The 12,666-nt window shown below is 44.1% G+C and overlaps 1 protein-coding gene across 1 annotated transcript in view; it reads right to left on the reverse strand.

Annotated features, from left to right (window-relative positions):
* DHTKD1 (dehydrogenase E1 and transketolase domain containing 1) overlaps positions 1–10,186 on the reverse strand; it is a 45,968-nt gene extending 35,782 nt beyond the window's left edge. Inside the window, exons 1-3 of the mRNA XM_055427601.2 lie at positions 9,916–10,186; positions 2,098–2,253; positions 516–727 (exon numbers count right to left, since the gene is read on the reverse strand). Coding sequence (XP_055283576.2) covers positions 516–727; positions 2,098–2,253; positions 9,916–10,072 — 525 coding nt within the window. The 5' untranslated portion in view covers positions 10,073–10,186. The remainder of the gene's footprint in view (positions 1–515; positions 728–2,097; positions 2,254–9,915) is intronic.
* Between the last annotated feature and the right edge of the window lie 2,480 nt (positions 10,187–12,666).

Raw genomic sequence — 12,666 nt, forward strand, 5'->3', positions numbered from 1 at the left:
GACAGTTTCAGGTGAACAGTGAAAGAACTCAGCCATGCATATACATGCGTTCCTTTTTCCTTTTTTTTTTTACTCTTTTTTTTCAATTTAAATTTATTTATTTTAATTGGAGGCTAATTACTTTACATTATTGTATTGGTTTTGCCATACATTGACATGAATCTGCCCCAGGTGTACATGTGTTCCCCATCTTGACCTTTTCCCTTTTTTAATCCCTTCAGGTAATTAAAAGCGGAATCAGATCTTAAGGACTTTGCAGTCTTTTATGACGGGAAGAGACAAATACATAGAACGTATCGACTCTGAGGAGAACCAACAGCTCTGGCGGTTGGAGATCTACCTCTTTCTACTCAGAATAAAGTGGTGTGTGTTACACTATCTGTTGTATTGAGGCCATGGGGGAATTGTGGCTACATCCAGAGAGCTCATGTCTTAACTCCCTCTCTTCAATATTTATATGTCTTTGGAGAAAAAGAGCTGAACAATTCCTTTGATATTAGCTGCTACTTTTATACCTGAGATTCTAGCATTAATTTTGATAGGTGTTTTCGCTCTTCTGTGGTAAATGCTTCCTTCTGCAGTTCCTCAAACCGCTTGGCAAACCAGTCTTTTTCCTCCTGGCTCTGAAGCTGAGAGGTTTCAATAGAAATCTGCCCACAGTAGATCTGGTTGAGATAGGCGATGACTTCCTCAAGAGAGGCCTCCTCCTTCCCCATGTTCAATAATCCTACAAAATGGAATCAAAAGGGTCAAACCAAATATAAAACATACCAAGATCTTATCTCAATTCAGAGCATTTCATTCTAAATAACTTGGGTCATTATCGATGGTTATCCAGATTTTCCTAAAGGCAAAACTAAAAATATGGTCAAAGGCCATAAAGTACTAAAAGGAGAGGAAATAAAAATCTTCCCCCAAACACAGCCATGATGCTTGATGCCAAATTTCGATTCTATATTCTTTTCAAAGTAAATTTTGGGTTTGCCATTCATCTGCTTTATAGCTATAAATCATATGTACTATATTGATCTGAAATATCTATCAAAATGTTCAAGTCTTATCATATCTATAAAGCAATGCCTATTATTGCTCAGTCGGTCTTAATGTGAATTAACACTGACAGCAATGCAACATTCTAAGGTAAAAGGAAATCTCCCTGAACCTTAGCCAAAGAAAAGGAAGTTTTATAATATGTGACTGGCCCAGCACCAAATCAATTACCAGTCTTTTGCCTAAACCTACAACATGAATTTAACAAGCTAACATTTACTTTATATCGTGTATGGTTTCTTACGGTAAACGTTACATCTTTGATATTGGCTGATCAAAGCTGCAATGAACATGGGAGAACAGATACATCTTTAAGGTACTGATTTCAGTTCCTTTAGATTTATATCCAAACATGGAATTGTTGGGTCATATAGTAGTTCTATTTTTAATTTTTTGAAGATCCTCCCTACTGCTTTCCATAGTGGCTGCACCAACTTGCATTCCTACCAAGAGTGGACAAGAGTTCCCTTTTCTCTCTGCATCCTCACTGATACTTGTATCTTTGTTTTTTTTTTAATTGAAGAGTACTTTATCTACACTGTTGTGTTAATTTCAGCAACGTGATTCAGTTTTATACACACACACACACACACACTCTCTCTCTCTCTCTCTTTCATTTTCCTTTCCATTATGGTTTACCACAGGATAAACTAGTTTACTGTGCTATGGTACAGTAGGATCTTGTGGTTCGTCCAACTTTGGGGTTTTTTGACAACAGCCATTCTAATAGTTGTGAGGTGATAGCTCATTTTGGTTTTGATTTGCATTTCCCTGATGATTAGTGATGCCAAGCACTTTTTATGTACCCATTGGCCATTTGTGTATATGATTTGAACACAGAGGATATGGGCCCTGTCGGAAGACAATTCTAGAACCTCAACACTACTCTCCCAGACAGTGTTCGAATGTGCCCCGTGCTGTCTCCTCACACCCATGGAAGCCTCAGCTCCAGCAGGCATGACTGCAGTTCTTCAAGAAAGGAGAAAGGAGTCCCGCCTCACTCACAGTTAACTGACACATGGACAGTTGACAGCTGATGACCTTTACCTGTGGTATTAAAGGGTCCCTGAAGAGTCTGCACCAGGGCTTGGATTTCAGGCACGTTTTCCTGTAGGGCTTGACCGGTGAAGAGCGGGTTGATTTTGGCAGCTTTATGCCCATGCTCACAATACACCGTCACCAACCTGGCAAGGCCATGGTCCACTGATTGAGTGGGAAAACAACAACAACAGAACAATACAGTTTAGGAAATGCCCACAGACCACAAAATCAGTTTTCAAAGAAGACTTTGCAGCTTTGGACATTTTTAACATGCGGTTCCTACCCACCACAGCTGCCAGTGGTTTTCAGGATTAAAAACTAGCAGAATCCAGGAAAACACACTTATTTCCTTAAATTTATCTCCTAAGAGCAAAAGTCACTGAAAAAGAACTGGAAGGAACCAGAATTATGGGTGCACATTTGTGGAAATAACTATGTACATGGATAGATTTTAAAAGGAACACCCCAAATTGAAAATAACCGTGAAAATGCTATAATTTTAATTATGGATAATTATAGTCCTCTTAATTATTATTTGAGTTTTTTATATTGTACATTACAAAAATAACAGAGTTTAAACTGCAAAATCAATGTTACATTTCCTTCCTTACATCCTCCAGGTACACATTTTATAGACTCATGAAATCATAGACCAGGAAAAAGACCTTAGAAATTATCTTATTACTACATAATAAAAAAAATCCTATTTGTAGCCTTAAATGAGTAATTCTCCAACCTCTTCTTAAAGGGGAAATCACTATATTTCAATGAATCTAATTCTATCTTAGATGATTTTTTTTTTAAATTTTAGATGATTTTATATTGAGCCAAAAGCTGCTTTTCTTCCCTTTTGCACATGAAAGCCCTTCTAAAATTTGGAAGAAAATCCTTCAAGGCCACAACTTCCAATATCATCTTTAAAATTACATCCTTAGTGGAATTAAGTTAATGGTAAATATACGGGATTATCATCACCATTCTCACCACAGTTTACTAGCCCTCTTTAAAAAAAAAGATTAATTATTATTGGACTTCCTGGTGGCACAGTGGATTAGAATCTGCCTGCCAATGCAGGGGACGCGGGTTTGTTTCCTGGTCTAGGAAGATTCGTTATGCCTCGCAGCAACTAAGCCCCTGTGCCACAACTACTGAGTCTGAGTGCTGCAACTACGGAAGCCCTCTCACCTAGAGCCTGTGCCCTGCAACTGGAAAAGCCACCACAGTGAAAAGTCCGAGCACTCCCAGTAGACAGTAGCCTCTGCCCTCGGAAACCAGAGAAAGCCTGCACAAAGCAACTAAGACACAGCACAGGTAAAAATAAATACAAATAAATAAATATTATTATTATTTTTTATGTTTTGACCACACCCGCACCGCGTGTGGGTTCTTAGGTCCCTGATCAAGGATCAAACCTAGGCCCCCAGCATTAGAAGCATAGAGTCTTAACCACTGGACGACCAGGGAAGTCCCCTACTAGCCCTCTTGTGAAAACATTCTCTTTAGCAAATCACATCTAGTTAGATCACTGCTTCAGTTTCTTACTGAAAATCCAAGCTTTTAGTGATACTCTGCAACACGGATGGGGGAGTTGGCACAGAAGGATGCAGTTCACCCCAAAGAACACACAGCACCTACTATTCTTGAAGAGAGAGAGGCCTCTTCGCCTCCCACCTCGGGGCACAGCCTCCCCCCATCCTCACCACCTGGTTTCTCTCAGACTGTATTTCACTGCTCTGGTTTCTGCTGCCACTGCTGCTGTGCTCAGTCATATCTGACTCTTTTCGACCCCATGGACTGTAGCCCGCCGGGCTCCTCTGTCCATGGAATTTTCCAGGCAATACTGGAGTGGGTTGCCATTACCTCTAGACCCAACCCTGTATTCTCTTCCCTCTGCCTCCTAGATCCTTCCACTGTGACGTCTAGAATTCCGTCCGTTCTGTGATTGACAGACCTCCCTATGTTTTTCACCTCTTCCCTAAACGTTGCTTATACTCCTGTCTTCACAGGAATCTGTTTTCCCCTGAGGACACCAGTAAATGGTGCAATTACTCATCATGCACACCCACGCCCCTCCAGTAGGGTGGGTGGAGTCAACGCCTCCTCATTCCTCACTAATCTTTCCCTCCTGTTGGTCCTCTGCTGCTGCTGCTAAGTCACTTCAGTCGTGTCCGACTCTGTGTGACCCCATAGACGGAAGCCCACCAGGCTCCCCCGACCCTGGGATTCTCCAGGCAAGAACACTGGAGTGGGTTGCCATTTCCTTCTCCAATGTGTGAAAGTGAAACCCCAGTCATCTGAGAGACATGCCACAGTGCTGATGACTAATCCCCACTGGCCAAAAATCATCATCAGATAATGTTGTAGGAGAATGCTTATTGGATGTGCCAATTTGTTTACAAGAAAAAAGACTAAAAGACACTATATATCATATGAGCCTGAGCTGTGTTAAAATATGTGTATTGTACCTATATATTTTCATTACAAAGTGTATCTAGCATATTAGCACCTACATACGTCATATATGTCTCTTCATTTGCATATATACTTCATATGTATAAAGGAAACAGACCAAAAATTTAGTGATGATTCTATGTCAAAATTCCCAATTTTCCTTGCTTATCATATTTTCTAAGTTTTCCATAGTGAACATGTCCAATAGAGCTCTTTATTTATTTATTTATATTTTGGGTGGCCATGCCACAAAGCATGTGGGATCTTAGTTCTCTGACTAGGGAATGAATCTGTGCCTGTGGCAATGGAAGCACTGAGTCCTCCACTGGACAGATGCTGACGGTAAAGCTCCAATACTTTAGCCACCTAATGTGAAGAGCTGACTCATTGGAAAGGATCCTGATGCTGGGAAAGACTGAAGGCAAAAGAAGAAGAGGGCAACAGAGGATGAGATGGTTAGAAAGCATCACCAATTCAACGGACATGAATTTGAGCAAATTCCATGAGATGGTGAAGCACAGGGAAGCCTGGGGTGCTGCAGTCCATGGGGTAGCAAAGAATTGGACACGACTTAGCAACAACTGTGCCTAGACTGCTTGTGTGAACAAAATGATTTAGGATGAACACCTGCTGTGCTTCTGGGAACCTGGGATTTTGGCACATGCAGAGGGTGCTTACATGAACCTCTTCCAATAAAAACTCTGGGTGCTGAGTCTCTAACAGCTTTCCCTGTTAGAACAGGGACGTGTTCTCACAGGAACACCGCACATCTGTTGCTATGTTTCTTGAAGAGAAGGGCATCGTGGGTGACCGTCATGAGGAAAAGAGCAGAAGGAAGACTGCACAGCGGGTCCCCCAGACCCTTCCTGTGCCTTTTCCATTACAGTCCAGCTGAGGATCCTCATCACACCTACTAAACCTCAGCCAGGAGTCCAGCCATACTCTATGTGCCATGAGTCCCTTCTGGAGACTCTCTAAGTGTGGGGTGGTCTTCAGGACACACGTTATGGATGACACAGGGGCTAAGTACCTAAACAGCTATGCCTTACAAATGCATATGGACAAATGCATATTCTAGGCCGCAGGTTCTGCATCCCAAATTTCTGGTATGAAATTTGGACAAGTGTATATTTTTCCAGCCCCACTTTCTGAGCACCAAGTTTCTAGGCTGAAACATATCTGCGGAAGAGTCAGCGAAGCCCAAACAGGTTAAGTGACCTGCAGAAGGTGACAGAGGTAATGAAGAACTTGGAATTTGAACTATTTGTACTTTAGTGTACTTCCCTGATAGCTCAGTTGGTAAAGAATCCACCTGCAATGCAGGAGACCCCGATTCGATTCCTACGTTGGAAGATCCGCTGGAGAATCGATAGGCTACCCACTCCAGTATTCTTGGGCTTCCCTGGTGGCTCAGTTGGTAAAGAATCTGCCTGCAATGTGGGAGACCTGGGTTCAATCCCTGGATTGGGAATATCCCCTGGAGAAGGGAAAGGCTATCCACTCCAGTATTCTGACCTGGAGAATTCCATGGACTGTATAGTCCATGGGGTGGCAGAGTCGGACATGGCTAATCGACTTTCACTTTGATTTTTAATCCAGTGTTTCACCTGTTATACCACAACAAAAATTGAAAAGGAAGTCAGAGCCTACCGCAAAAGAGAGAACTAGAAGTCCATGAAACATTTAAAAAATCATCTGAATTTGAAAAATTATTTATTTATTGGCTGCACTCTGTCTTCATTGCTGTGCGTGGGCTTTCTCTAGTTGTCGCGATCAGTGGCTACTCTCTAGCAGCGGTGTGCCGACTTTTCAGGGTGGTGGCTTCTCTTGTTGCAGCTCATAGGCTCTAGAGCATAGGTTCAATTGTTGTGGCGCACAAGCTTAGCTGCCCCAAGGCATGTGGATCTTTCAAAACCAGGGACCGAACCAGTATCGCCTGCATTGCAAGGTGGATTCTTAGCCATCACTGAACCACCAATGAAAGTGAAAGTTACTCAGCCATGTCCAACTCTGTACAGTCCATGGAATTCTCCAGGCCAGAATACTGGAGTGGGTAGCCTTTCCCTTCTCCAGGGGATCTTCCCAACCCAGGGATTGACCTCAGGTCTCCTGCATTGCAGAGGGATTCTTTACCATCTGAGCTACCAGGGAAGCCCAGGGAAGTCTGAACATTTTTTAAAAATCTCTAATGTTGTAAGATTTTCCCCAACTGTTTTTCCTATAAAGCTTTCAGTAAAGCCTCCTATTATTTCTCTCTCTCTCTCTTTTTATTTTTTGGCTGCACACTGCGCGGTTTGTGGGATCTTAATTCCCCCACCAGTGATCGAACCTGGCCCTTAGCAAGTGAAAGCACCAAGTCCTAACCACTGGACCACCAAGGAACTCCCAAAGCTCCTATTATTTCTAATATGCAACACACCTACAACCTCACTTCAGCTGCGAAAGCTCATTGCTAAGATCAGTAACCACTGAACACTATTTGGAATCTTATAGGCCCCATCTCCTAATCATCTCTAAATTCCGCCATTTCCCCCAATCCTTCATAATGAAATTTATACCTATGAATCACCAATCCTAAGCTGTTGCATTTCTATAATCTAACAATAAACTATCAGAGATAGAAATTAAGGAAACAACCCCATTAACTGTAGTACCAAAAAGAATAAAATTCCTAGGAATAAACCTATCTACGGAGGTAAAAGACCTGTACTCAGAAAACTGTAAGACGCTGATCAAAGAAATGGAAGATGACATAAATGGATGGAAAAATATACAGTGTCCTTGAATTGGAAGAATTAAAGAATTGTTAAAATGACCATACTTTCGAAGCCAATCTATAGATTCACTGCAATTCCTATCAAAATACCAATAATTTTTCACAGAACTAGACCAAATAATTCTAAAATGTGTATGGAAAGTGTGAAAAGTGAAAGTGTTAGTCGCTCAGTTGTGTCCGACTCTTTGTGACCCCATGGCCTGGAGCCCACCAGGTTTCTCAGTCCATGGAATTCTCCAGGCAAGAATACTGGAGTAGGTAACCATTCCCTTCTCCAGAGGATCTTCCCGACCCAGTGATCAAACCCAGGTCTCCTGCATTGGCAGGCAGATTCTTTACTGTCTGAGCCACCAAGGAAGCCTTTGTGTATGGAAATCCACCTCCATTTCAATTTAGGATTGTTGATAAATAGAACTCAAGCTTACTTAGAAGCTGAGGTTTACAGAGGTTAAAGTACAACCTCTTTCACCAATAGCCAACTACAAAGGACACATATCATGGGTCAAATTTTAACTCCTGAAACCACTGCATCCAAAAAGGTCACTAGAAGCAAGTTCAAGATCTCTCTGAAGCCTTACTACAGTGAAAACCTTAATAAATGAGGTATTCATCCTATGTTGACCTTGATACTTGCTTGGCCAAGACAAACATACAAAGAAAGAAGCTGATGAAGGGCAAAGAGGAGGAGGAAGGCACCATAACTTGGACTACACCTCCTCCCATTTCTCTGTGTACCTTGGACGTGGGAGCTGCCTTGTGTTCATTTTCAGTAGGGTTTGTGAATACATTCTTTGTGTGGGAAGGAAACCTTAGAGTATTTAAATGGCCAAAGGGGTTGAGTGTGGTGATACTAGTTATTTTCCAACATCTGTTTTCCTCTTCTCTTTCAAAATAACTTTTAGCTGGAAGGTAGCCGCCCTGAAGAAAGACTATGCTTTCCAATCTCCCTTGCAAGGATGTACAGACGTCTGACCAAGCTCTGTTGGACAAACATATCTTATATATACATTCCTTATGGACTATAACGATGTTTGGTCATGGTGGCCACAGACCTCCTGCTAGAAAATCACTTAGTGTGACATAAAAATACAAATTCCTAGACCTCATCTCAGGCCACTGAATGAGAACTGGGATGAGGGTGAGGCAAGGGAGGGCAGCCTGGGAACTAGCCTTTTAAACATCATTCAGAGTGATCTGAACGCACACTTCAGTTTGAGGGAAACTGGCATGCAAAATTAGACATTCCATTTCTCAAGTGAAATATAGTCTTACTCTCAAGGGATTAGCCATCTAGCTGACCAAAATGCTGTTCCTAAAGAAACCTGTTGCACTCAAGAAAGAGAAATCAGTTTTATTCTGAATGTTTCCTGATATCAAGAACACAATATTGAGATTTCAGTATGTGATCTACTACTCAAAGGTCAGGTGTTTAGACGATGAAGGGATCTTAATTGTTAATCCAACAACTGGACCAAAGATATCAAATGGGACCTCCCTGGTGGTTAGAACTTCAGACTCTCACTGTCCAGGGCCAGGGTTCAATCCTTGGTCAGGGAACTAAGATCTCATAAGCCATGTGGCACAGTAAATAATAATAACAAATAAAAATTAAAAATGCCAAGTGACCTTCCTCTAACGACCAATCTGTGTTTATCTTCTATTCTGTGAGGATGAATAAACATACAATAATTTTGCAGCATAAACCAAATACTCAAAATTGATCTCTTGTACATGAGGATGCAACTGTGCAACTGATCCTCCAAAAACTGATATTCACGTCTCCTAATCCATTAAACGGAGAAGGCAATGGTAAGCCACTCCAGTACTCCAGCCTGGAAAATCCCATGGACAGAGGAGCCTGGTGGGCTACAGTCCATGGGGTCGCTACTAGTCGGACAAGACTGAGCGACTTCACTTTCACTTTTCACTTTCACACGTTGGAGAAGGAAATGGCAACCCACTCCAGTGTTCTTGCCTGGAGAATCCCAGGGATGGCGGAGCCTGGTGGGCTGCCATCTATGGGGTCACACAGAGTCGGACACGACTGAAGTGACCTAGCAGCAGCAGCAGCAGCAATCCATTAAAACCCGAGTAGCATAGTTCTGAATTCAGCAAAGAGTTTTAAACTCCCAAAGAGGCTAGACAGAAGAGATGAATGGATAATAAATACCATGCTGAAGTCCAAGAACACCAACGCCCTCTTCACCCTAGTGACCTAGTCACCATCGCGATCCCCAAAGATACCCCTCACACCGGCTTTGGAGACAGCCCTGGAAAACGTGTATCCTTGGGTGAACTCCAGGAGCTGGGCTATCTTAGAGCTTTTCCTGCAGCCCCGCCTCCACAAACAGCTAAGTTCTCACACATTTTACGACCAAGGAATGGAAAAGACAAGAGTTCACAGTACCATTCTGTGACCCGGACAAGACGCAGGCCTGTCCCTCTCTGCTCCCTGGCCTCCCCTTCCTCTCCACCTGCCTGCTTGCACACTGAGGCCCCCAGAAGTCCCAACCCTCAAAAGAACCCACCCCGGGCCCAGAAATAAGACCCCCTGCCTCCCCAGCCGCCAGGCCCACTGGCCCAGGCCCCGTCCTGACCTGGGGGGCGTGCCAGGACGCCCTCGAGCTCCCGGCTCTCGGGTTTCCTCGGCCGGTAGCCATAGACACCCCTCTCTGTCTGGTAGCCGCGCCGGAGGAAGAGCGGAGCGACCCGTCCGAGGCCCAGTCTTGCTGCTGCCACAGCGGCCCAGGCCATGTCCCACCAGGCCCCCGGGGCCCAGAGATCTGGGCGGGATGTCCAGGGGCCGCGGCCGCAGGGAGGTCTCTCCTGCGCGCACGCACCGCGGGGGAGGCGAGAGGCCTTAGCAGGGAGGCGAGGGGAAAAACCCGCCCCCTAGAAAACACCCCCACTCCTGATTGGCCAGGGCCCGGCCCTTGGAGCCAATCCAGATCAGCGGCCCGCGAAGCCAAGCCGCGCGGCTGCGATTCAGCGACACTCGCGAGGGCCTAGAGGCTGAGGAAAGTCCTGCATTTGGGAAAAGGAGGAGTGCTGAGGGGAGCGTACCGGCTTTCTGGTAACAAAGCTGTGTATGCTGGATATATCTGTGTGTGATGCAGTCTCCCTCCGGGAGTGATCACCCACCCACCACCCCTCTCCTGGAAGCTCCAGAGCATAGGCTCACACGCACCATGCAGTTTCTCCCACAGAAAGGAAAAATTAGAGACAAACTGCATGAAAGGTGGCTGGGACTCGGACCAAGTTCGTAGGAAGGAGCCAGAAAATCAATATCCCATCTCTGTTTGTATTTTTGTAAAAAATATTGAGAGGGAAATGTTCAAACAGGGGAGAAGGAGCCTGTACGAAAGCGATAGGACTGAAGAAAAAACTGGACCTGGTAGATTTTAGATAATTGAGATTCGTGGTTGGTCTATCTCTGACACAGTTTCCCAAACTATTTTATTCCACGACTCACCTTTAATTTTACCAATTTGGGGAGGTCTGAATGCTTCCCAGTGGGTCATTCATTCTTCCAGTCACCGGAGGAGCTGCACCCCCATACGCCTAAGAACGTTACACATGTGAGCCTAAGATATCTCTCCACTGTACACACAGAGCCCTCTGCTGGGTTACAGAGATTAATAAAATACAGTGTCTGCCCCTAATCAGGTCCCAGTCCAGTTGCAGACTGAACTCAACACACAATATGAGACACACGGTAATCCAAGTGTGTGCAGGTGCCCTGCAAGCATAGACAGGTGTGTCAGGGAAACCTCCAAGTGGAAGGCCCACTAGAACAGAATCTTGAAGACTGAGGGGTTAGGTAAATGTGAAGGAGAGGAGCCACCAAGGAGAAGGGGGAAAGCATGAGCCCAGAAGCCAGGGAGAGTTTGCAAAGCATTGCAAATGATTCCGAGGGGCTGGCAAATTGTGTGTGTATTGAGAAATGGGAGTGAAAAGGTAAAGATAGTATGAAATTATTATCGAGGTGAGTAGTAAAGGTAGAATATTGTCTTTAAAGTTTTGAAGTTCACCCCGTTGAGGTTGGTGGCCATGAATATAGAGAGAAAGCACTTTCTGCTGCTTTGTGATTTTCTCCTGCCTTGGTACTGAGAAGGTCAGAAGGGTGATAACTGGGTTCATTCAGTGCTGAAGTTTTGCAGGCAGATGGGATAGAAAGGCCAAGATGCAAAGACATTTAAGATATTGGTTAGAGAACGATTGAAATAACAAAACATAGGCTTTAACCTAACATTTAAAAAATGCTATGAAATATAAGAATGGGCAGATGGTAAAAGAAAAAGGCCAGTGGGTTGGCAGTTCCAATGAGGTTGAAGACTAGGTAAATCGGGAGTTGGTTGAGAATCTCAGCTGGAACAGAAGGTTGCAGACAGGAAACAAAACGTTTAAAGTGGTCATTGTAGCGGTGATGCAAATGTTGATATTGACCAGGAAGCTTGTTGGCTAAAGTGGAGTGGGGAAGAGTGTTTTCAGAGGTGAGGTCAAGAAACTGAGAGAACAGGTATTTAGGTTTTTTGAGTTGCCATAAGGACAACCAGCCAGAAACTTCAATGTGCCGGGCATTCACACACAAACCCTTTTTCCTTTAAAATTTCATTCACACTCATGACTTTAATTAGCAATAAAAAAGGAATGACACCCAATACAAATCACCAGTATAACCTCTCTTCTGAACCCAGGATCCACACAAATGGAATACTGCCTACCAGACATTTTTACTTTTGTGCCTCATTATGAGTCTGTGGACATGAGTTTGAGTGAACTCTGGGAGTTGGTGATGCACAGGGAGGCCTGGCGTGCTGTGATTCATGGGGTCGCGGAGAGTCGGACACGACTGAGCGACTGAACTGAACTGAACTGAACTGATGAGTCTGTGATATCACTGCGGACGCTGATTGCAGCCATGAAATTAAAAGATGCTTACTCCTTGGAAGGAAAGTTATGACCAACCTAGACAGCATATTAAAAAGCAGAGACATTTCTTTGCCAACCAAGGTCCGTCTAGTCAAGGCTATGGTTTTTCCCGTGGTCATGTATGGATGTGAGAGTTGGACTGTGAAGAAAGCTGATCACCGAAGAATTGATGCTTTTGAACTGTGGTGCTGGAGAAGACTCTTGAGAGTCCCTTGGACTGCAAGGAGATCCAACCAGTCCACTTTAAAGGAGATCAGTCCTGAGTGTTCATTGGAAGGACTGATGCTAAAGCTGAAGCTCCAATACTTTGGCCACCTCATGCGAAGAGTTGACTCACTGGAAAAGACTGATGCTGGGAGGGATTGGGGGCGGGAGGAGAAGGGGATGACAGAGAATGAGATGGCTGGATGGCATCA

The sequence above is a fragment of the Moschus berezovskii genome, chromosome 15 (assembly GCF_049115385.1).
Source record: "Moschus berezovskii isolate FMDL1 chromosome 15, NW_MosBer_1.0, whole genome shotgun sequence".
NCBI lineage: Eukaryota > Metazoa > Chordata > Mammalia > Artiodactyla > Moschidae > Moschus > Moschus berezovskii.